At 40.1% G+C, this 25,595-nt stretch overlaps 1 protein-coding gene across 9 annotated transcripts in view; it reads left to right on the top strand.

Annotated features, from left to right (window-relative positions):
- The window catches only part of SLC25A13 (solute carrier family 25 member 13), a 186,499-nt gene that overhangs the window by 15,600 nt on the left and 145,304 nt on the right, over positions 1 to 25,595 (top strand). For 4 of the 9 annotated variants that reach the window (XM_030307993.2, XM_030307992.1, XM_030307995.1 and 1 more), the window contains 2 exons: positions 14,683 to 14,736; positions 24,528 to 24,670. In XM_030307993.2, the coding sequence (XP_030163853.1) occupies positions 14,683 to 14,736; positions 24,528 to 24,670 (197 nt within the window). Of the gene's footprint in view, positions 1 to 14,682; positions 14,737 to 18,877; positions 19,149 to 21,998; positions 22,077 to 24,527; positions 24,671 to 25,595 lie in introns of those variants that run through there. The other 5 variants (XM_032592410.1, XM_030307997.1, XM_030307994.1 and 2 more) reach the window with 4 other exon arrangements.

Below are 25,595 nucleotides of genomic sequence, written 5' to 3'. Positions count from 1 at the left end.
GCTGTGCAGAGGGCTCCTATTTCTTTTTCTTTTGGCTTCCTGCTGGGTTCTTGATATTTCTTCAGTTCTATGATGTTGATGCACAGAGGAATTTTGAACAGGTAAGGTATTATTTAGTGGAAGCAACTTTTCTATTGTCCTTTTGATTTGCTGCTTTCCCTTCCTCTGCATTTATTAAGTTCGCTATTCTCTTGCAGAAGCCATTTTAACTTTCTCTGGCATTATCTGGGCTCCAGCAACTTGTGATCTCCTAAGTAGAACCTTTCAGCACTTTATAAATATGTCATATACTTTTTATATTCCTTTGTTCCCCATCAAGAACATACATCCCAGTCTTCAGAACAGCACAATCAGTTTTTATTCATTTAAGGAGCAGTAGTAATTTGACACTTGCTAATATGTAACAAATTATATTGGGAGCTGTAATTACAATTGCAGCTGGTTCCTAATTATACTGTAACCTTGATGCTTTAAAAAAATTAAGACTGAGTTCAACCTGTAATACTGGAGAATAATATTCTACATTAGGCAGGTCTGCCTTCTACTGAACCATGGACACTTATGTATCATAATGCCAAATTAAAAATACTTTTTTTTGAGAGAGAAGGCACAAGTGAGTGAGGGGCAGGAAGAGAGAGAGAGAGACAGAGAGAGAGAAAGAATCCCATGAGGGGCAGAGAGAGGGAGAGGAAAAGAGAGAGAAACAGAACTCATGTTTACCCAAGGCGGAACTTGAACTCAGGAACCGTGAGATCATGACCTGAGCCAAAGTCAGATGCTTAACCCACTGAGCCAGCCAGATGCCCCTTAAAAGACTTTAATTTGAATTACTTTCACCTACAGTGTTGTCCAGAAGTACCCTTCATAAGGATAGCTTCAGGTCCCCATCCTGGCTTGCCAAATTCTTGGCACATCCTCCCGGTATTAAAATTAGTGTCAAAACAACCTGGGCTCTTGGGTCATTTTTGACTCTGTGATTTACTACTACTCACTTAAGAGTAAGAGTCTTATATCCTCAATTTCCTTATGTGAAAAATGGTGATGTTAATGACTCTTCACCTTAAATAGTTTTAGTGATGTTTAAATGAGGTCAGATGTGAAGCCTTCTAGCATCATGCCTAGCATAGAGTTAAGGACTCAATAACAGTTAGCTGATAAGTGTTCATTACTATAATCAATAATGAACAATCCAGCTCCAAAGACTTTTTTACCTCTGCAACCCCCAACTCCAGCAGAATGATGATCTTAGTTCTGTCACCACTCTAATTTGTGATAGCACGTATCTCCACCCACATTGTACCAAGCACTCATTGGTAAGCACTCATTTCCCTCGTGGGGCAGGGTCTCTGGTTTATTTGGCATTGTCTCCTCAGTGCCTGGCGCTGGGCCTGGTACATGGTATGCTTCCCAGAGGCGATTGCATTGCATGAATGAACAGCACCATCTAAGGCAATGGTCTCAACTCAGGGTGGGGTAGTTTTGCCCCCAGTGCATATTTGGCAAGGTCTGGACACATTTTTGGTTGTCACATCCCCGGTGGCAGGGGGGAGGAGGGGGAGGAGGTTGCTACTGGCATCTAAAGAGTCATGGCAAGGGATTTTGCTAAACATCCTACAGTGCATCTGATAGCCCCCTATAACAAAGAATGATCTGACCCAAACTGTCAATAGGGCCAAGGTTGAGAAACTCTGGTTTAAGGCAACCTGACTGCCTGGGTTGTGGCCCTGTGGAAAAGGCATGGGGCTTAGGGTAGATCAACCTGTTTGACCTGCATTTTTCTCAGCTATAAAAGAAGAAATTCCCACCTGCTTCAAAGGTTCTTTGAAAAGAAAGGGAGATTATAGAGGTGGGTGCCTAGTGACTCAGCCTACTTAGGCTCATCTTCATTGTCCTGGCCACTCATGATTTTTTTTTTTTTTTAAGACTTAGTATTTTTGAATAGTTTTAGGTTCACAGCAAAGTTAAAAGGAAGGTTCAGAGAATTCTTATATACCACCTGTGCCTACACATGCATAGTCTTCCCCATTAGCTTTCTTCAGAGTGGTACGTGCATTACAGTTGATGAACCTGCATTGACACATCATTATCATTAAAGTCCCTGGTTTACATTAGGGTTGACTCTTGGCGGTATACGTTCTATGGGTTTGGACAAATTGTGTAATGATACGTATCCATCATAGTAGTATCATACACAGTATTTTCACTGCTCTAAAAATCCTCTGTGCTCTAACTGTTCTCCTTCCCTACTCCCTAACCTCTAGCAACCACTCATCTTGTTACTATTGTCATACTTTTTGCCTTTTTTAGAATATCTTATAGCTGAAGTCGTACAGTATGTAGCCTAATCAGATTGGCTTCTTTCACTCAGTAATATGCATTTAAGTTCCCTTTCGTGTCTTTTCATGGCCTAATAGCTCATTTTTTTTAGTGCCGAATAATATTCCAATATCTGGATGTGCCACAGTTTATCCATTCACGAAGTATACCTTGGTTGCTTTCAGTTTTCAGTAATTAGAAATGGGACTGCTGTAATTATTAAACATTCATGTGTAAGTTTTCGATTCCTGGGTCGTATGGTAAGAATATTTCAATTTTTTAAGAAACTGCCGATCTGTCTTCCAAATGCTGTACCATTTTGCATTCCTGTCTGTAATCGATGAGAGTTCCTTTGGCTGCACATCCTCACCAGCATTTGGTGTTGTCCATGTTCTGCATTTTGTCCATTCTAACATCTTGGTGTTTTAATTTGTATTTCCCTGATGGCAGATAATGTGGAACATCTTTTTATATGTTTACGTGCTATCTGTACATCTTTCTTGATGGTTTTTGTTAAGGTCTTTGGCCCATTTTTTCTTTGGGTTCTTTTTTTTTCTTACTGTTGAATTTTAAGAGTTCTTTGTGTATTTTGGATAGAGGTCCTTAATTGGCTGTTCTATTGCAAATATTTTATCACAGTCTTTTGTTTATCTTCTCAGTTTCTTGACTGTCTTTTGCAGAGCGGACATTTCTATTGTGATGAAGTCCAGCTACTCAATTCTTTCTTTCATGGGCCATGCCTTTGTTGTTGCATCTACAAACACCTGAGCGAGCCCAAGGCCATCCAAGTTTGCTCCTGTGTTATCTTCTAGGAGTTTTACATTTAGGTCTGTAATCCATTCGAAGTTAGTTTTTGTGAAAGGTGTAAGGTCTGTATCTAGAGTCTTTTTTTTTTTTTTTTTTTTTGCATATGGATGTTTAGATGTTCAGCACCATTTGTTGAAGAGGCTGTCTTTGCTCTGTTGTCAGATCAGTTGCCTGTGTTTACGTAGATCTATTCCTAGGCTATCTATTGTATTCCATTAAAGATTGGTAATAATCTTGTTGGAAAATTGACCCTTTTGTCTTTCTTGTAACTATCTTGCTTCAAAATGGGCTCTGGCAGAAGTTAATATAGTTACTTCTGCTGTCTTTTGATTAATATGTTTGTGGCATATCTTTCTCCATTCTTTTACTTTTAATCTGTAAGTTTTTATATTTACAGTGTGTTTTTTGTAGATAGCAAATAATTGGGTCTTATTTTTTGATACATCTTACAAGCTCTGTCTTTTAATTGGTGCTTTTAGACCATTGATGTTTTAAAGTAATTTTGATTATCTTGCTTGGTGTTTTCTGTCTTCATGGTTTGTGGTTTTGTGTCTGACATTGGTTTGGAGGAAGTTCTCAGTCATTATTATTTCAAGTAATTCCTTCTGTTCTTTCTTTCTTCTCCTTCTGGTTTTCCTGTTATATGTATATTATACTTTCTGTAGTTGTTCTGGAGTCCACTCCGTCCCCCCCCCGCCCAGTTCCTTTTTCTCTTTGCTTTCAGTTTTGGAGATTTCTATTGAGATGTCCTCAAACTCAGAGATTCTCCCTTCAGTCCTGTCCAATCTACTAATAAGTCCATCGAAAGCATTCTTTATTACGCTTACAGTGTTTTTGATCTCTGGCATTTCTTTTGGCTCTTCCTTAGCATTTCCACTTTTCTGCTTACATTGCTGACTTGTCCTTGCATGCTGTTTACTTTACCCATTAGAGCCTTTAGCATATTAATCATAGTTGTTTTATATTCCTATTTTGATAATTTCAACATTCTTGCCATATTTGATGCTGGTTTTGATGCTCTGTTTCCTCAAATTGTTTCCTCAGATTGTTTTGTTTTGTTTTGTTTTGTTTTGTTTTGTTTTGTTTTGTTTTGTTTTTTTGCCATTTGCTATGCTTGTAACTTTTTCTTGATAGTCAGACGTGATGTACTGGATAAAAGGAAGTGCTGCAAATAGGCCTTTGGTAGTGGCATGGGGGGAAGGGCAGCAGCGGTAAAGGCAGAGGAAGTGTTCTGTAGGCCTGTTATTAGGTCTCTGCCTATTAGAGAGCCTGTGGTTCTGGCTAGTGTACTTCACAAGTGTTTCTCAGTTTTGTTTTATGTTTTTTTCTCTCCTCTTAGGTGGGAGAGAATGGCTAGAGGAGCCTGGAATAGGGTATTTACCTTCCCAACGGTAAGCTAGGCTCTGATAATACCCCAGCAGGTTAGGCTCTTAGTAAATAATTTCTCCCGAGTATAGATTTTGTTATAAAGAACAGAATGCTTGGATGCCTTTCAGAATGGTTCCGTTTTCTCTTCTCCTCCTAGAAGTGCAAAATGAGTTTTCTCCTTTATTCACTGTCAGAAACAGGTTGAGTTTCAGGAGGTAAATATGGAGTTTCAGGACACAAATATGGAGAACCCCCTATGGCTGAGTCCCTTTACAGTTTTTAAATCTCTGTCTTGTCCACACTGAGCCTCCAGTGGTTTGTCATTTACAGTGACAGGTTTTTCCTACACTGACACTGGTTCTTGGCTTGGGTTCTAATTGGTCCTTTAGGTAACTTTCTGAAATCGGTAAGTAGATTTGTCACTTCACCCATTTTATAGATGAGGAAACTAACCTGGAGACGTTAACTGACTTGTCCAGGGTCACCAGGTTAGCAATACACTGGAACCCAAATCTTTACCCTGAACCTGGTGATGTTTGATTATGTCACGGTGAGCAAACACCTCTGTCTCCAGAAAGAGTTGAAAATATAAACAGAAATAGATCTATTTTAGAAAAGACTCATAGTCAAATTTTTGACTCTTGGGAACATTTACTGGAATGCTAACTTTAGCTGAATAACAATAATAATAAAATCTAAAATTAGTGTGTTGAAAGTAATTTTAGCGTAACAGCACACAGCTAAAATACCACCATTCATTTCTTAACAGTTGTACTCTGTTTCTTAATACAGAATTGTAATGATGATGGCTTTATCGTTGTTTAATATTTGTCTACAACAGTGCAGAGTTAAATCCAACACACTTCACAGGCTACTGAATCCTTCTGATAAACATCTACAGCACCCCTGAAATGACCCGTTTGTGTAATTACCTGGCGGGTTAACATTTGTGGTATCTGCTGCCTTATAAGTCTTCTGTTGAGTGATATGAACTTTTGAGGGTTGATGACACAGAAAGGTTGTGGTTTGAAGCATGCTTAACAAGGCATCTTGCCTGTATACTTGTTTATATTTCAGTAACTTTTTCGTAATCACTGCTCTACCTTTATTAGAACTTAGGGAAACTGTAGGGTGAGGAATGAGGGACTTAGTGAATTCAATGAAAAATTACTTTTCTTACCTTTGATGAGACACCTCATTCTTTCTTCTTTTCAAGTTAATGGTAACTGTGGTTTTGGGGAATTCCAAACTTTCTTTGCAATTACTGATTGTATCAGTCAAGGTTCACTTACAGAGAACAGCAGAATCCACTCTAGCTGGTTTAAGCAGAGGGAGATTTATTACAGGGTATTAAATGGCTTACAGAATTTGTTGGGAAGGTGAAGAAACAGACTTCAGGTTGAGCTTTCAAGAGTGCCTCCCAGGCACAGCAGAGCAGGCCACCAAGGGAGCAGTCATGAAGTGGCCTGCCAGAAGGGGAGTGTCCAGAAACATCCTGCCACTGACATGGGTAGGAAGGAGGTTGCCACAGGGAAATCAGACACTTGTAGCCATGATGTTGCTGGCAGAAACAGCAGAAGCATGGCCCCCAACTTCCAAATCTTTGCTTTCCAAAATTTTGCTTCCCAATCTCCTTCAGCTTCACCTGATTGACAGCACTTAGGCCACGTAGCTGCAAGGGAGTCTGGGAAATGTAGTTTTCACCTTTCCAGTCTGTACAGTACATGAAGATGTGTGGTTATTCACTTCAGGAAGATAGAGGGGAAGAAGAGTTGGCCCCAGTTTCTCAATTGTTAGGCCACACCCTAGTACTGCTTTCCCTTGGGATTCAGGTCCACCCACGACGCTTACTTCCTCAGATTCAAAAGACCAGAAAGGAACGTTTCTCCCTCCACCTCCTTTTGCTGCTTGTCACTACATGCACTCCCGTGCTTACACAGGGACTAGCTCACTTTTGATGAGCTGCCTCTTCTGGTTTTTATTTCATATCTAAGGTAAATAATTACTTCATGACAGTAGAATTTTCCGGGTAAACGTGTGCTTGCCTTGGCTTTCAGACCTTTTAGGTTTGGGAGGGCTGACTGAAGGCCTGGTTGTGCAAGATGAAGTTGAGATCTTGGGCCCTAGCTCGGTAGTTCTCAACCGAGCCCCACGTTATCATCTCGTGATGGAGCTTTCAAGGTACCCATTTTAGAGATTCTGCTTGGATTAGCCTCTGCAGTCTAATTCGATAGGCCTGGACATTGATAAAACCCAGAAGTCCCTCAGGAGACTTGAATGTACAGCTGGGACTGAGAACCGCAGTCCTAACCAAACTGAATTGGACATTAGCTAAAGCTGTGGTTCTTTTTTTTTAATTTCTTTTTTATTGTTTGTTGATCTTAGAGAGATACACACAGAGTGTGAGCGGAGGGTGGGCAGAGAGAGGGGGACACAGAATCTGAAGCAGGCTCTAGTCTCTGAGCTGTCAGCACAGAGCCCGATGTGGGGTTCAAACTCAGAAACCACAAGATCATGACCAGAGGTGAAGTGGGATGCTTAACCGACTGAGCCACCCAGGCGCCCCTAAAGCTTTAACAGAATCAGCGTCATCATCAGGAGGACTTGTTAAACTGTGAATTGATGGCCCCACCCTTAGAATTTCTGATTTGTAGATCTGGGGTAAGGTGTGATCATTTGCATTTCTAAATGGTCCCACTGGAGGCTGATGGTCCGGTGCCCACACTTTGAGCACCAGCAGCCTAGAGGAAGGTATCTATTTTCATTGACTGGATTTGATTTCTACTTGCCTGGAAGACTTTCTTCCTTAGTCAACATTTTTGGAGCATCTGCTTAGTTTCTGTTCTTTGCTGGAGTTGGGGATGTGGACATTTGAGGAGGTCACGATCTTACATCTCTAGAGCTTTTCACTGGAAGAGGAAAGCTTTTCTTTTCTTTACATTTCCTTCTTCAAGTTAGTATCCCTTATTCTGTGTAGGTTTTCTTATGTTCTTCCCCGCTGACCTCAGACCTTGCAAACTGTTTGGGGCACACAATTCTGTACCACTGCGATTTGTTAATGAGCCTACAACTGTGGCTTGATTTCAGTATTAGAAAGCCACTTAAAAAAAAACATTCTTACGTGTAGGAAAATCTTGCCTGGTGTTTTCCTTTTTTTGGCTGCTTGGACTCATATTAAAATGAGAGTGAATTTATTTGTCCTGTAAGGTATCTTTCTGGTCCTCCTTGCCATGTTTCCTGTTCCCGCCTTTTCAAAACCAGTCATTTGAAGTTATGTTATTGTTATTTTTTTTTTTTTTTTATATCTAGGATGCACCTAATTCATGTATCTGTTTTGCAAGTGTTATTGACAGCCTGTGTAAGCTATTATATCTAATGTGTGTCCTGTCAAAAATTTTACATATTCAGTGGTCCTCAAACTTTGCCCCATGGAATGTTGATTCATAGAATTGATCTGAAATTTCCGTACTAAAGTTCAATAAAGGTAAACCTTTCCCATTTTGTGGAAAAAATATACAATGCATAGTTTTTTTCAGTTTTAACCCCCTCCTTTTTCCCGCCCCCTACCCCCCCAGGCTTGGCTATTTATGAAAGTTAGCTGCTACAATATAAAATTCTCTATTGTATTGATTTAAGTAGCAAATGGTGATATTTCATAGTATCTGCCAAGAACCCTTTACCTCCTTGGTTATTTTCCTAACTATGTTTGAAAACCAGTTCCTTTATTTAAAATGCTTGCTACAAAATTTTTGTTTAATGGTGAAACCTGTTCTTACAAATGCAAATTCTGAAGAATGATGATAAAATCAGGTAATTAGATTATAAGAACAGTAGCTGTAAATATTTACTTGCTGTTAGTATAAGAAAAAAAATACCTAACAATGAAATTCAGCCTTCTGAAAACAATCTCAAGTTTGATGAATCTTCAACAGGCTTGTTAAAGTGATGCAGAGTGTGCATGCTGGGCAGCTGTTTCGAGTTGGCTTAAAAAGGGAGACTACATTTCTAGAGTTCCCCTTTTCCAGCTCCTAGAACTTTCTGGGTATTGATTTTGCCACCAGGTAGGCTCCATCTCAGTACACCTTCAGCACACTGGTACTTCTAGCTCTAACTTCCTGTGGTCTTGAATAAAGCTGTGTAAGTTCTTCCTTGACTGCCCATGATACCAAAACAAGAAGATAAGATGGGAGGTAGAAGTAGAACTGGGAATTCTGAATAGCCCCACAACACTGGGGAAATAGATGGGATTAGTGCAGAGGTGAGGAGACCCAGGAAGCTGGTAAAATTTTTTTCGGAATCCATCACCTATTGAGCCATAGTTACTTTGTGCTTCAGTACAGTGTATGCAGGACCTAATACATATTTCAGTGGGCCTCTGGGAAATTCCATGGTGTATCTAACTTTGAATCTAGTCTCAAGAAGTAGCATTGGTTGGGGCTAAGCTAGCAGAGGAGATGAGTTAGGAAAACCTCTATGTTTAGTGGTTTGGTGAGTGTTCTTGAAGATCCATGAGTTCCTTTCCCCTCCTTCCTTAATTTTTTCCTTCTCAAGTTATGAGCCATCACTTAAAGAGTAAGCATGGTTGAATATAAACACCTTTCCGTAAGAATATGAATAATAGATTCCACACGTTTAGTGCTTTAACTCTGTGTCCTTTTTGGTACTAAGCACTTTATGTAATTTTCTCTTATCACTCTTTCAACCATCCAGGACTTCCATTTTGCAGATGAAGAAAGTGAGGCTAAGAGATCAGGGATGTAGCTCAAGGTCACACAGCTAGTGACTTTAGAGGTCACACTTGATCCCCAATCATAGGTGGCCTGACACTAAAGCCATATTCTTAATCACTGGATGGACACTATAAATTGGTGGTATTAGGAGAAACTGGGAGATTCTTTATTTCTAGGCATGTATTTTGTTAATGGTTAACATAAGTTATGGTCTGTTAGAAGCTTCCTGCAATGTGGCTCAGTGGAAAGACCAGTACAGTAGGGGATGGAAGATTTGGGATCTGATCCCAGCTCAGACAACACTTAGAAATGCAAGTATGAATTAGTGCCAAATCTGACTTTTGGGGAAAAAAATTGACTCTCTCTGAGTCTTAGTTTCTTCTTCTGTAAAGTGGGGCCAATATTATGCACTCTCCAGGTCTCAGATTTTGCTGTGGGGATCCAGTGAGGTAATGGTCTTATATTGAAAATATAAAATGTTCTATGCACATTAGATGACATGACTTAGAATTGTTGGGTCCCTATATGGATTTTTTTAATATCTGTCTTACAATTTCTTTATCCTTTCATCCATTGATGGACAGTTAGGTTGTTTTTGTGTCTTGGCTATTGTAAATAATGGTGCAATGAACCTGTGGGTGCAAATACCTTTTTAAGTTAGTGTTTTCATTTTTTTCAGATAAATGCCCCAAAGTGGAATAGTTCTGTTTTTAATTTTTTGAGGAACTCTGTACTGTTTTCCATAGTGGCTGCACCAGTTTACATTCTCACCAGCAGTATATGGGGTTTCCTTTTCTCTACATCCTTGCCAATACTTGTTATATCTTATCTTTTTGATAATAGCCAGCCTAACAGGTGTAAGGTAATATCTCATTGTAGTTTTGATTTGCATTTCCCTGATGGTGAGTGATGTTGAGCATCTTTTCATGTGTCTGTTGGCCACCTATATGTCTTCTTTGGAAAAAGGTCTCTGGGAAAATCTTCTACCCATTTTTTAATTGGATTGTTTGTTTTTATGTTATTTAGTTGTAGTTCTTTATATATTTTGGATATTAGCCTCTATCAAATACGTGTTTGCAAGTACTCTCTCCCATTCAGTAGGTTGCTTTTTCATTCTGTTGATGGTTTCCTTGCTGTGCACAAGCTTTTTAGTCTGATGTAGTCCCACTCAACTTATTTCTGCTTTTGTTGCTTTTGCTTTTGGTGTCATATTAAAACAAAACAAAACAAAACTCATTGCCAAGACCTGTGTCAAAGGGTTTACCACCTGTGTTTCCTTCTGGGGATTTTATGGTTTCAGGTCTTAGGTTCATTAAGTCTTTAATCCATTTTGAGTTAATTTTTGTACATGATGTAAGATAATGGTCCAGTTTCATTCTTTTACATGCAGTTTTCTAGTTTTCTCAAAACCATTTATTGAAGAGACTATGCTTTCTTCATTATCTCTTTTTGGCTGCTTTGTTATAAATTAATTGATCATATATGGCTGGGTTTGTTTCTGGGCTCTCTATTTTGTTTCACTGATGCATCTATTTTTATGCCAGTACCACACTGTTTTACTCACTATAGCTTTGTGATATGGTTTGAAATCAAGAAGTATGATGCCTCCAGCTTTGTTCTTTTTTCTCCAGATTGCTTTGACTATTTGCTTTTTGTGGGGTGTGTGTGTGTGTGTGTGTGTTTGTGTTTGTTCTTGGTGGTCGCATACAAATGATAGGATTGAAAAATGCCATTGGGGGGCGCCTGGGTGGCTCGGTTGGTTGGGCGTCTGACTTCAGCTCTGGTTGCGATCTCACGGCTCCTGAGTTCGAGCCCCGCGTCGGGCTCTGCGCTGACAGCTCGGAGCCCGGAGCCTTCTTCGGATTCTGTGTCTCCGTCTCTATCTCTCCCCTCCCCTGCTCATGCTCTGCCTCTCTCTGTCTCAAAAATAAATAAACATTAAAAAAAAATTAAAAAAAAGAAAAAAAAAGAAAAATGCCATTGGAATTTCAATTGGAATTGTAATAAATCTGTACATTGCTTTGGATAATGTGGACATTTTAACAATTGATTCTTCCAATCCATGGGTCCAGAATATCTTTCCATTTATTTGTGTTCCCTCTGGTTTTTCATTAACGGTTTGTAGGTTTTAATATAACATTACTCGCCTTAGTTAAATTTGTTCCTAGGTATTTTATTCTTCTGATGCAATTGTAAATGGAATTGTTTTCTTTATTTTTCTAATAATTTGTTATTAGTGTGTAGAAATGCAGCAGATTTTTGTGTATTGATTTTTATATCCTGCAACTTTACTGAATTTGTTTTTTAGTGCTAATGGTTTTTTGATGGGGACTTTAGAGTTTTCTGTATATAATATCGTGTCATCTGCAAATAGTGACAGTTTTGTTCTTCCTTTACAATTTGAATGCCTTTAATTTCTTTTTCTGGCCTAGTTGCTCTGGCTAGGATTTTCAATAACTATGTTGAATAGAAGTGGCAAGAGTGGACATTCTCCTCTTGTTCCTGATCTCAGAGGAAAGGCATTCAGCTTTTCATTGTTGAGTATGATGTTGGCTGTGGGCTTGTCATATATGGCTTTTATTATGTTGAGATACATTCCTTCTATACCTACTTTATTGAGATATTTTTATTATAAATTCTGAACTTTGTCAGGTGTTTTTTCTGTCTATTGAGATGAAAATATGATTTTTATTCTTCATTCTGTTAATGTGGTATATCATATCAGCTGATTTGTGGATGTTGAATTGTCCTTACATCGCTGAAGGGATTCTACCTGATCATGGTGTGTGGTCTTTTTGATATACTGTTGAATTTCGTTTGTTAATATTTGTCAAGGATTTTTGCATATGTGTTCATCAGGGATATTAGCCTGTAATTTTCTTTTCTAGTGGCATCCTTGTTTGATTTTGGTATCAGGGTAATGCTGGGCCCATGAGTTTGGAAGAGTTGCTTCCTCTTCTGTATTTTGTAAGAGTTGGAGAAAGATTGGTATTAATTTGTCTTTTAATGGTTGGTAGAATTCACTAGTGAAGCTAGCTGGTCCTGGACTTTTCTTTTTTGGAAGTTTTAAATTACTGGTTCAATCTCCTAACTAGTATTGATCTCTTTAGATTTTTCTATTTTATCATGATTCAGTCTTGGTAGGTTTGTAATGTGTTTATGTAATATGTTTCTTGAATTTATTCATTTCTTCTAGGATGTCCCATTTATTACTATAATTGTTCATAGTGGTCTTTTATGATCTTTTGTATTTCTGTGGTGTCAGTTGTTGATGTCTTCTCTTTTGTTTCTGATTTTGTTTGAGTTGTCATTTTACTTGGTGAGTTTAGCTAAAGGTTTGTCAGTTTATCTTTACAAAGAAACAGCTATTAGTGACATTGATGTTTTCTATTGTCCTTTTAGTCTCTATTTCATTTATCTCTGCTCTAATCTTCATTATTTTCTTCCCGTATGGATGGTGTTCTCCTGTGCCTTAGATCTTAGCAGAGTTACAGAGTGAAAACGTTGTTTCTTTCTCTCAGAGAGGTGTAGTCCTGGTGGGGAACACTGAATGTGCATGTGGGGGTTAGTCATGGAAGAATGCTATGGGAATTTAGGGCAGGGGAAGTTCACTCTGCCCAGGGAAGACTTTATGAAGTGCATGGCATAGTGAATTAATTAGATTTTAAAGGATGTGGTATTCAAATGGAGCAAGAATGGTTCACTTTGTGGAAACTTACCTTTGCTTTTAAAAGGAAACTCAGCTAAGTACCTAGGGTCACCATATGCCTTCTAAAAAATACTTATGGACTGTCTTGAAATGTGGAACTGGAGAGTATTTTCTGCTGTTCAGAGGGTTGAGGGGTGCCTGGGTGGCTCAGTCGGTTGAGCGTCTGTCATGATCTCACAGTTCATGAATTTGAGCCCTGCATCGGGCTCTGTGCTGACAGCTCAGAGCCTGGAGCCTGCTTCAGATTCAGTGTCTCCCTCTCTCTCTGCCCCTTCCCCGCTCATGCTCTGCCTCTCTCTATGTCTCAAAAATGAATAAATGTTAAAAAAAAAATTAAAAAAAAAAAAGAGGGTTGAGGTGTTTTTATGCTGTCTCATCTTCTCCAGTGGTGTTTGGCCTGTTCTACCTTTCTCAGTATATAAACCTGAAAGGAAGGAATCTTCTCCTGAAACCTTTAGGTTGGCACTATCATTATTCTTAGGTTGGTTAGCATTCTGTTTTCTCCTCCTTAAATGAACACCAAAGAACACTAATTCAGAATTTTAAAGATTACCAAATCTTATGGATAAAAGTAGCATTGGTGGTTGCAAGTACTCAGCTGAAATTAAAGGAGTTATCAGTCTTGCTCTGGGAAACAAGGTGACCAATCAACTTGTTTCAGAAAAACTACCTCTCCCATTCCAGTGATTAGTTAATAAAATTATTCCTGACAGTGGCAGGCCAAGAAGCTCAGGCAGTTACATATTTAGAGACAGAGAACACATTGTCCAAAGATCTCAGAAGAGCCTTTGCAAACACACAGAAAGGATTTAGAACAATTTGCATAAATCTCCCTGTGGATAGTGCCATGGCTCCGGTATTAGGGTGGTTCCAGGAACCCCTCCTTGGCTGTATCATGGGGTGACGCTGTGCTTGGTGAGAATTCAGTCTCATGACGGTTTTTGCCAGCAGGATTGGGTGATGGGACACTGAATAAGCCCACTGTTTGGTTCCACATAAGGACTCTTTTGTGTTAGCCTGGGGTAGCCATATTCAAGTTTGTCTTGCTTTTTCCCCACTAATGTTTTTGGACTTTGTGGGCTGGGGAATTAAGCGCAACACCTATTCTGAGCTAATCTGTCAAATTTTGTTCTTGAAAGGTAACCGTAGCCCCTTGTATTTTGAGAATGTGGAGAATAATAGTCATACCTTTGGAGACTTCTGACTTCTGAAATTAAAAGTCGGGGAAAGGAGGAGAGCTCACATGGCATGCCCAGATAGGCGTTCATGCGTATTCCTGGCGGAACTGTGGGAAGTAATTCCCTTGGTTGTTAATATGATTTGCCTTGTTCACTAACTTCCTTAAGAACTATGTTCTCTTGCATAGTTAACAAACAAGTTGTACTTTGATATTTAATATTCCTCTATGAAAGGGTATGGGTCACTTTGGTGTGTAGTTTAAAAATGCCAGGTGATTCCAAATCTATTTCAGCTTTTCTTTTTTTCTACTTATTTTTTGGAAAAAATGATATTCATTAGACCACATATTAAGAGCTTTACTGGTTTCTTGCACAGCCTGTTATCATTCTAGAAGCCACATAAGGAGTCCAATTTAAAATCCAGGGAGCAGTTTATGCACTGGGGAAATTTGGTGCTCTAACTACAAAAACGAAATCCACTAATTTCTAACCTGGGGTTTATTTTCTTTCAGTCTGCTAGCTTGATGTCTCAGCTTTGTTCTAATAATATAAACATTTTTATGTTTATTTATAGGTGGTTTTAACCAAGAGAGCAGATCCAGCTGAGCTTAGAACAATATTTTTGAAGGTCAGTATAAAAGAATCTATTTTGTTTCTTATTTGATTTGTGTTCTCAAATTTTTAAAGATTATTTTCAAACAGCTCTTTATTTCATTGTTATATTTTTTGAAAAAATCCCCAAAGGTATCTTTACATAAGACTTAGGAAAGAGATCTGTTACAATTATATGTATTTTTTGAAATGCATCAGAAACTAGTAGGTGATTGTTTGTGATGGTAATATGGTTTACATTTTAATTCCTTTTCTCTCATATGGTGTCAGATACTGGAAAGGAGTTGCTGGGGCATTTAGTCTCACGACTCATTTATCTTTCCAGGATTCACCTGTGCGGTTTGATGATCATGCTTTTTCTCCTAAGATGTTTAAAGCTCTTTGTAAAATTCCCATGATCCTTCATCTATCCGGAGACAACTACCCTTGCCTCTCTTTGTAGAAACCCATTGTTGTCATCCTCATTGTCATTACCCTCATTTAATTGCAACTGTAGTGCCAGGTGAGGAGCCCTCGGTGTGAGTAACAGTACATATTAGATCACAACAGATATCACATATTTCCTTGGTGTCTTACATTTCCCCTAGGTTGTGACATTGGGCAGTGAATGAATGATACTCTAATTAAAAGTCTACCTCGGGTCCCAAACAGTGAACCACATGTAATGTTACTCACCTGGAATTAAAGGACTCAGAAAAGGACACTTTTATAAAGATCATTTTAAAAGCATATATGTGAGCTTTTTCTTTTTTTTTTTATTTTTTTTGTTTTATTTTATTTATTTATTTTTTTATATATATGAACTTTATTGACAAATTGGTTTCCATACAACACCCAGTGCTCATCCCAAAAGGTGCCCTCCTCAATACCCATCACCCACCCTCCCCTCCCTCCCACCCCCCATCAACCCTCAGTTTGTTCTCAGTTTTTAACAGTCTCTTATGCTTTGGCTCTCTCCCACTCTAACGTCTTTTTTTTTTTTTTTTTCCTTCCCCTCCCCCATGGGTTCCTGTTGAGTTTCTCAGGATCCACATAAGAGTGAAACCATATGGTATCTGTCTTTCTCTGTATGGCTTATTTCACTTAGCATTACACTCTCCAGTTCCATCCACGTTGCTACAAAAGGCCATATTTCATTTTTTCTCATTGCCACGTAGTATTCCATTGTGTATATAAACCACAATTTCTTTATCCATTCATCAGTTGATGGACATTTAGGCTCTTTCCATCATTTGGCTATTGTTGAGAGTGCTGCTATGAACATTGGGGTACAAGTGCCCCTATGCATCAGTACTCCTGTATCCCTTGGGTAAATTCCTAGCAGTGCTATTGCTGGGTCATAGGGTAGGTCTATTTTATGTGAGCTTTTTCTAAACATGATGGAAAACCAGCTGTGCTGTACAGACAGAGGACCAGGGCTTCAAATGAGAAACTTGACTGTCTGTCATGTCCCAGATAATATGGCTCAGAAAGTTACCAATGCCGTGAGCATCACTTTCCTCATCAAATTGTGTTACTATTAAAAAATACCAAGAAATCAGAGAATTTGAACACTGACAGGGTTATCTGGTGTTAAGGAATTGTTACTGATTGATTTTTAGGCCGGATGATGGTATTCTTATTGCGAGAGCTACGAAGAGTTTTTTTCTCTTAGAGATACACACTGAAGTATTTACAGATGAGATTATGATGTCTGAGATTTGCTTTTAAATCGTCCAGTTTTGGTGAACTATGGTTGGTGTGGTGATGGTTTTTGAAACTGGTAGATGGATCATTACGTTTCTTACCCTGTTTTCTCTATATTGTACATGTGTGAGCATTTTCATAACAAGTTACAAAAATTTTTAAAGATTCAGTGAAAAAACTTGGATGAAAGTGCCCAGCCCCTGATTCAGTAAATGCTTGAAATTAAATGATTCAAACACGAAAGAGAGAGAGGCTTCAAAAGGAAATGGTTAAAAATATGAGCAGTTTTTGGGGGAGGAAATGGGATAGATTTGTGAGGAGGTTTGGATTATGTGTAAGAAAGTAGAGTTGTTTATAAATTTGGTTTTAGCCCAAGAGGACAACACTGTGTAGAGAGTCTAAGGTAGAAAAGGATTCTGGAGAATGAAAGGACAGGAAACAGAAATGCTTTGTTTCTCACCTTGGCCTAGTTGTTGCTCTGCATTCAGGGCCCACCATAATTGGGATGAGGTGTGTATGAGGGAACCATAGACACTGTTAGTATGTATATTTAAGGTCTATATTATAAAACTCTTACGATATAATTCGGGAAGACCTCTTGCAGGAGAAGAGCACTTGAGCGGGCTGCCAGAGAGCCTAGAAAAATGGATAAAGCTCATTAACTTGACCTGGCAAAGTCATAATCATTCTTTGAACTCTATTACTTCAGTTTAGCAATAGTTGTGGGCACCCTTCTGACAGGAAATGGGGATAGCTCAGAGTGTCTTAATAGGGCGCATCATGGATACCTACTGGTCTTTTGGCACGATTTGGTGGAAAGGCTCCAGGTAAAAGCTGCGTCTACCTTTTGAGGCCACATGGCAGCTGGCAAGGTTAGTTTAAGATCCTACTTTGGAACAACGTGTCTTTTCCAGCTGCTCCATGTCAACAGCAGGCAGGTCTATGGTGGAGGCAAATATTGGTCAGGGAGACCAAAGGAGGGTAGGAATTGCATGCAGAGTTCTGGAGAGTCACCTGTGAGATTTCTGTGGATGTGGGTCTGAGGGCTGCGGTGGAGTCTTTGGGACCAGCTAGGGAAGTGCTGTCTTCTCTTGGGGTGGCTAAGACAACGTAGCTTTTGAGTGAGAGTGTGGCTTTGAGTCCAAGGGGACGATGGGGCCAGGAAGGGGGGCAGGGGCTGTCTGTGAAGAAAACAGCGATCAGCAGTTTCTGGAAGGGATTGTGGATCTGGCAGAGGTTCGGGTGATCTCATAGGGCCTGGGCAGTGTAGTACCAACACAAATCCACCTTGGCTCAGCATGCGGGGGATCTCTTGTTTACCATCTGGCACAGATGGTGTTGTGGTGGGAGGAGAATAGGGATCGGGCTCGTGGGGGCTGTGCCAGGCACGTCTCCACTGTGGCTGGTCTTTCTGGTTATGTATGGATCAGCAGTAAGCACTCTATAAACCTAACTACTTTGCTGACTCTCTGTGACGTTTTCCTGACTTTTCTTCCTAACAAATACCCTACCTTCTGTGTATTAAACTAGTTAGAAGGTGCTTCTGTAGGGGCGCCTGGGTGGCTCAGTTGGTTAAGCGACTGACTTTGGCTCAGGTCATGATCTCGCAGTTTGTAGGTTCGAGCCCCGTGTTGGGCTCCGTGCTGACAGCTCAGAGCCGGGAGCCTACTTCAGATTCTAGGTCTCCCCCTCTCTCTACCCCTCCCCTGCTCACGCTCTGTGTCTCTCTGTCTCTCAATAATAAATGAATGTTAAAAAAAAAAAAAAAAAGATGCTTCTGTAGCTTGGGGGAAGTAGACCTCTGGACCAGATGTGCCAATAGCAGGGAGTTGGCAACTGCGGAGGTCAGAGAGAGCCAGAGGATCTGGGAGAGATAAGGAAAGCGGGGTCCTGGAGGACTGCACTGGGCCCAATTCTGACTTATTTTGTTTTATCCTTAAGAACGATTCAAATCAATGCCACTTTCTTCTTTCTTTTTTGGGGGGGAGTTGCTTACTGTGTGTTAAGTACAGTGTTAAGCGTTGGGGATATAAAGATGCATAATTCATGGCCCTTGCCGTTTACTATTTCACTGTGTGTGAGTGTAGAAAAAAGCCATAACATGGTTGATAAGCATTATATGGCCTTAATTAGTAGGAAGCTGATGTGGGGCTAATTACATCTTGCTAGCAAGGGTCATTGAAGTTACAGAGAGGTTGTGGTGTCTCAGCTGGGCTAGACAATGAGTAGGTACTTATCAGATGGAGGAGGTAGTGGAGGGTTGTGGGGCAGAGGAAGACTGTTCTGGGCAGAGGAAACAGCAGGTGTGAAACAAAGGTTTCACTCAAAGTTCTGTGAGAGTGCCAGGTGGGGGGGTGGGCTGCAGCACAGGCCCCTGGGCAGTGCACTGGGATGGTCGGTAGGACGGGACTTGGTATAGGGCACTCCTAGCCCGAGGCATTTATTATGCAGCCTGTTCTGGTGATAAGTGGGTGGTAACATTTTGTCTGGGTGTGGAAGTTGAAGTCTAGGTGTGCTCAGTTTTGCTTCTAACCTAAATGTTGACATGCGTTTTTTGCCTGCCTGACACTTCTGGTGCTCCTTTCGTGTTAATTTGGACAGATGCACTGAGTGCTTACAGTTTAAATAAAGCTCCCAGAAACTTTGCAGTGAGTAGGATGTGCAAAATAAGTATAAGCTGGGACCATGTCTTCAAGGAGATCAGCTTGTATACAAGAGGCCAGATTTACAGGCATGCAGCAGGTAAGAAAGGATGTAGGTTGACCTACAGGTATGTGGTTTAAAAATGCCACAGGAATGGAGAGAGTGGTCCCCGTGGTGGGGAGTGGTCAGAGGAGGCTCCTTGGAAAGGGAACTTGGGGAGCCCCGGGATGAGTGGGGCTGGAGAGGCAGGGAGGAGGGCAGGTGGGGAGTTCCAGGGGAGACGGCCACATTTGACAGAGGCCTGGAAATGGGTTTGGGAGCAGACAGCCTCTCCAGGTTGAAGGATTCCTGCTCCTTCTTCAAATGTTTATTTAAATTCAGCCTTGTGCCAGGGAGTCTGCCAAGCATTACAGGGTGTGGGTGACAAAATTAGAAAGATAATTGGGAATTTGGCGTGTCTGCTGAACAATAGGAAGCCATCGGAGGTTTTCCGAGTCATCCAGTGACACTGGCAGGATGGGTTTGAGATTTGGTTGGTAGTGCAGGCCCGTGAGTTTGGCAGTGTTGGGTGCAACCCTGGTGTGAGGCCCTAAAGACTTGATTGGGGTTGTGGCGGTAGGGGAAATGGTGAGTGGGCAAGGTAAAGACATTTTGAAGGACTGCTTGATGAAAATGGTCTTGTGTGATGAGTGAGAGGGAACAGGGGATAAATATGACCATTGGATATACCGTCTGGGTGAGAGAGGTGCCAGTAATTAAGAATGGGGAAATTGAGAAGGAAACCATTAGCTCAAGGGAGACCAAAGCGGGTGATACCTAGCGTTTACAAGTACAGAGGTGGACGTAGCTGATGCCTGTAGTGTAAGATGTGGGAGGTGGGAAAACTGGGTAAAGGGACTAGACAAGGGGAATAGGCCATATTACAGTTTGTAATAATAATACATAGTGGGTTGCACTCGGGTTTTTATAATGATTCTTTGTCAACAAAACATGTGTATTTAAAATTTGTGTTAACAAAATTGGAAAAACTTCTTTTTTGAAAACTATTGAAGTGAAAACCTTTATATTCATTGACGAAAATTGAAAAAGCACAAGTGTGTAAAGAAAAGTAAGTTGTGATTCCACCCAATAGATACAATCTATGTTTATATATAAATGTGTATTTTATATAGCTATCTCTCTGTATTTCTGTCTCTGTGTGTGTATGTAAATCTTTTTTTCCTTAACAGGAGAAAAAATACCATTTTATCCAGTTTTCCTCCTCACTTGATGCGTTAGGAAACCCTTTTCCTGTCATTGATTGCATTTCTACAGTATTTTTAGTGTTGTGTGCTGTTCCACATACAGTGGTTTTACTCTCGCTCATCTAGCGGCTTCCTGTTATTGAAGGCTTAGTTGTCTTGTCTCCTGTGCTAGCAGTAATGCTAGTTCAATACTCTTGAACCTGCATTTTTGCATATAACTTGTGTATGTTTAATCATATTAAAACTTAAAAAAAAATTGTAAGAAAGAGAGGCTTCAGGTCACTTGTAAAATCTGTTCCCAAAGAAGAATCCGTGGTAGCTGCGAAGTCCACTCCCCTGACAGGGGCCCCTCTGTTCCCTGCTGCAGGAGCAGTGGAGCACCTTTGTCAATATATTCTTATTATGATCGGTCTGTCCATCAATTCGAGGAACAACCTTTGATATTTTTACTATAATCACAAAGCAGACTACTCCAGCCTCGGTGATGAGCTGGTTTTGCAAACTGAAGGAAACTGTTTTTTGTGTTCAGATTAACATGTTCTTACATTTACAAAATTATTTATCACTTCCAAAAAATGGGGCAGAAAATATCTCATTGATTTTCTTTTTTTTTAATGAAAACTATTGAGGTATGAATCAAGTGCACAAATCATGAATGTACCGCTCCATTAACATTCACGAAGGGAGCACACCTATGGAACCAGCACCCCAGGAGCCATCCGATGCCCCTTCAGTCACTACGCACCCCTCCTAAGGGTAACCAGTTGTTTGGCTTTCAACTTTATGTAAATGGAATCATACACCATGTTTTCTTGTGTCTCATTTCTTTTGCTCTTGCTCTAGTTGTTCAGATTCATCCTCGTTGTGTGTGGTTGTTTATTTTCATTGCTGCATTATATGCCATTGTGTGACTGTCCTACAGTAGTTCATTTACATATCCTACCGTTGGTTGACATTTGAGTTATTTTTCATCTTTTTGCTATCCAAAATAATGCTTCCGTGGACATTAAAATGCTAAAGTACGTTTTTATTCTTTCTATATATGTATATACATATGTGTGTATGTACATATACATAAACACCACATATGTATATATACACACGTTTCTTTTAGACATACTTGTGATCGAAATTGCTGTTTCTATGGTTGTCTGTTCAGTTAGAGTACATATTCCCAAGCAGCATTCTAAAGTGGTTTAACAGTTTACTCTTATAACACCAGTGTATGAGAATTGCATTTGCTCCACATTTTTGCCAACACTTGTTATTACTTTTTAATTATCCTGTGTATGAGTTAGAGGTATGGCATTGTAATTTTATTTCGCACTTTCAGTAGAATTTTTTTTAGGGGTCAGCAGCTTGACAATGATTCTAAAGGTCATTTCGGGGAAAACCAAAGATTGATCATGGCCCAGAAAATTCCCAGGACGGAAGTAGTGCGTGCCTTCATTCGACAGATATTTATTGAACATGTTTCACTCTCTGCCTGCCACCAGTCCGAGATGTTGAGGATGCTGCAGTGAGAAAGGCAGGAGAAAATCTTGCCCTGACAGAGCTTTCCTTCTAATTGTAGCAATTAAGATGCATGTAATCTTGCAAGGATTCCTGGTGCAGGGATGACAAGAACTGTCAGCCCGTCCGGCATTCCTCCCTGGAATTTGGCAGCCACCTCGGAGGAGAGCCTCTGTCTACCTTAGGGAGCCATTCATTGCCAACTGGTCAGAACTGGTGTTGAAGATGGACTTACTTGCCAAGCTGTTCCCTGATGACCATATGATAATCAGTATGTGTTGAACATGTCATAAGAATGATTTCATTTGTGCTCCTAGGACAACCGAGAAATTAAGTGGGGAAAACTAAAGTTGAAGGATCCTGACCTCAAACCACGTGAAAAATCAAGTACCAATGTATTGAAACTTAAGAGATAAACCTACTTGAAAAAAGCCCAGAGAAAATATGGGTGAATATTAGTCTTGAGATGAGGAAGGCCTAGTTTCTAGACTTAGAAGTAATAGAAGGAATTGCAAAGGTGGAAAAAAATCTGTAGACTCAATTATATAAAAATACCAAACTGGAAAAATGTTTGCAACAAATCTGAGAGACAAAGGACGGGAGAAAGGGCATGGTCCAGCACTGCTGGTGGGAGTGTAAATTGGTACAATCTTTTCTGGAGAGCAGTGTGATAATAAGTATCAAGAGCCTTCAAGTTCCTCGCCTTTGACTCAACAATTTCTCTTCCAGAAGTCTACCCTTTGAAGATTGTTAGGAATTCGGATGATTGTTATGTGCAAAGCCAGTTACCTTAGCTTTATTTAGAAATAACCTAAACATCTACTGGTGGGAGAAGAGTGAAATTGCATTTTAAATAAATTAATTATTCACCACTATAAGCAAACATAGGTATAAGTCTAAATCATAGGATCGCTGTAATAATTAGCAGCAACATTCCCTTTATATTTCTTGTCCTCGTTTGCCTCAGGAAAATCAAAATCTAATTCTTCTGCATTTCCAAAAAGCCATTTCAATGCTAACTGAAGAATACTGGGATTCTTGGACCATTTTTGAGCTTTTCTTTTGTACCATGCTAGAAAATGTTCAAACTGATAATACAGAACATTTATAAAGTGCTTATTGTGTGTAGCACATTGTGCTAAGTACATTACATGATTATTCATTTATTTCTAGCATCAACTTTATGAAGCAGGTAATGTTGTTACCCCCATTTCATAGGTCAGGAGCTAGAGACCCAGAAAGCTTTACTTCCCTGAGGTCATACAGGTGGCAAGAGGTAGAAGCAGAGCTCGGTGCAGGCTCAGCCCAGGCCTGAGGGACTCCAAAGCTTGTTACTGAGTATCTAAGCAAGAGTTTATCCTGCATTGGAATTAAAATGTATAAATAACAAGGGACTTTTAAAAACAATTTTTATATTTATTTATTTTGAGGGGAGGAGAGAGGGAGAGAGAGAGAAGGAGAGAGAGAGAGACTCCCAAGCAGGCTCCTCGTTGTCAGCACAGAGCCTGATGTGGGGCTCAATCCCATGAATGGGGAGATCATGACCTGAGCCTAAATCTAGAGTTGGTCACTTAACTGACTGCTGTCATCGGCACTTCACGCCACTGTGCTCCCCACATCGTCCATTGTGGTTCCTGTCACCCATCCAGCCTTGTTCTTCCTGTAGCTCACAGTCCTCACTCCCCCACCCCCAAATCGCTCTTCTGTCCCCAGGATCAAGAGGTCCTCTCCTGCTCCGTAAGGATACCATATGATCCCATGTTGTTTCTCAGCACTAACCACGGCCCGAGGGACTCCACGGAACAGGAATGAGCAGGTTCCTGCTTTCAGGAGTTGGACTGTGTCGCCAAGGCAAGAGGAACACTGTGAACAGGCATTGGGTGCCACCTGTCTCTCGTTGACCACTTCCACTCTAGAGCACCCTTTCACATATTCTTCTGTGAAATCCCACAGGAAACCATGCAGTTCATAGTTTGCTTTCTAGTTTAGCCTGTTTGTCCTCTTTTCCTGCATTATTGATGCCCTTGAAACAGGAATAGGGGCAAAAGAATTAGGTCGTTTCCATCCATGATTTTATAATTAATTGTTTTTTTGTTTTTTTCTATGTCCTTGCCAAAAACAAGATGTAATTTGTTTTTCCAAATTTCTGTAAGCCAGAAATTTTCATTCTCATTCTCAGCACTGATGACGTTTGGGGCTGGATCACTCTGGTGTAAGGGGTCACCCTGTGCCTTGTAGATGTTCAGCAGCCTCCCTGACCTCTACAACTAGATGCTAGGAGCATCCCTCCCCCCTGGTTATGACAGTCAGAATTTGTCATCAGACACTGTCAGATGTTCCCCTGTGAAGAAAAATAGAAACAATGGAGGAAGTACCAAGCTAGAGAACACCCTCCCCGTCTCCTGCCCACCAAAGACAGGTGACATATAGAAAAGACTGGTCCTCATAGGTGGACTTGGCTATTAGGGGACATTGGTGTTTGTAAGCTGGACAGTCAAGCTAACCTGCCCTCAGTTGAGAACCACTGTTATGAACCTAAATCTTGGCAGACTTCATGTGTTTTTGTTTTTTCTATGAAGTGTTGGGAAATAACTGTCCTTGGGAAGAGTAGATTATCTTATCTGATGTTTTATCCTTTGAATATTTTCAGCTTTTTCAAATATTGATCTCATGATTATATGCTTTTGAGGGTAAAATATCTTTTCTCTTTTTTCCTATACAGTATGCAAGCATTGAAAAAAATGGTGAATTTTTTATGTCTCCCAATGACTTCGTCACTCGATATTTGAACATTTTTGGAGAAAGCCACCCTAATCCAAAGACTGTGGAACTTTTAAGTGGTGTAGTGGATCAGACCAAAGATGGGTATGTTGGTCATTTTATTTATTTTTTTGTTCAACAGAGCTTTCTGTTGTTTTAAAGATTAAGAAGTCACTGAATACCTTCCCATCTCTTAAAAGCATTTTCTCTACCTATTAGAATTAATTCATTATTTTAGAAATAATACCTTTAACATTTCCTTTAAAGTGCTTATCACAATTGATGATTCTGTGTATTTTTTTTTTTTTTTTTTTACGGTAAAGTGGCTTATAGTTCCAGAGACTTTTAAAAAAAAAATTTTTTTTTAATGTTTGTTTATTTTTGAGACAGAGAGAGACACAGCATGAGCAGGGAAGGGGCAGAGAGAGAGGGAGACACAGAATGTGAAGCAGGCTCCAGGCTCTGAGCTGTCAGCACAGAGCCCGATGCAGGGCTCGAACTCCCGAACTGTGAGATCATGACCTGAGCTGAAGTTGGACGCTTAACCGACCAAGCCACCCAGGCACCCCCCGGAGACTTTTCTTTTAACATTTGTTTATTTTTGAGAGACAGAGAGAGAGTGAGTGGGGGAGGGGCAGAGAGAGAGGGAGACAGAATCTGAAGCAGGCTCCAGGCTCTGAGCTACCAGCACAGAGCCCAACGCGGGGCTCAAACCCAGGAACCATGAGATCATGACCTGAGCTGAAGTCAGATGCTTAACCAACAGAGCCACTCAGGCACCCCTATAGTTCCAGAGACTTGCTATAGTTGATGACTGGTGTGAGATATACCAGAGTGTTTGTATGTATACTGGTATTTTTCAAGGGAACTGTAAAAATTGTGAGTAAATGTAAAACATAGCTCTATGAACATAACTTTTCTATGATCTTTCCCTCTGCTCAAATAACTTTGAAATCTTCTATATGATTAAGTCATATGAATCTAAGAGACAGAATAATAGGATGATTCCAAATCTCCAAGAAAGGTATTC

The sequence above is a fragment of the Lynx canadensis genome, chromosome A2, assembly GCF_007474595.2.
Source record: "Lynx canadensis isolate LIC74 chromosome A2, mLynCan4.pri.v2, whole genome shotgun sequence".
Classification (NCBI taxonomy): domain Eukaryota; kingdom Metazoa; phylum Chordata; class Mammalia; order Carnivora; family Felidae; genus Lynx; species Lynx canadensis.
The sequence above is the reverse complement of the archived record's forward strand: the minus strand, read 5'-3'. Positions and strand labels throughout refer to the sequence as shown.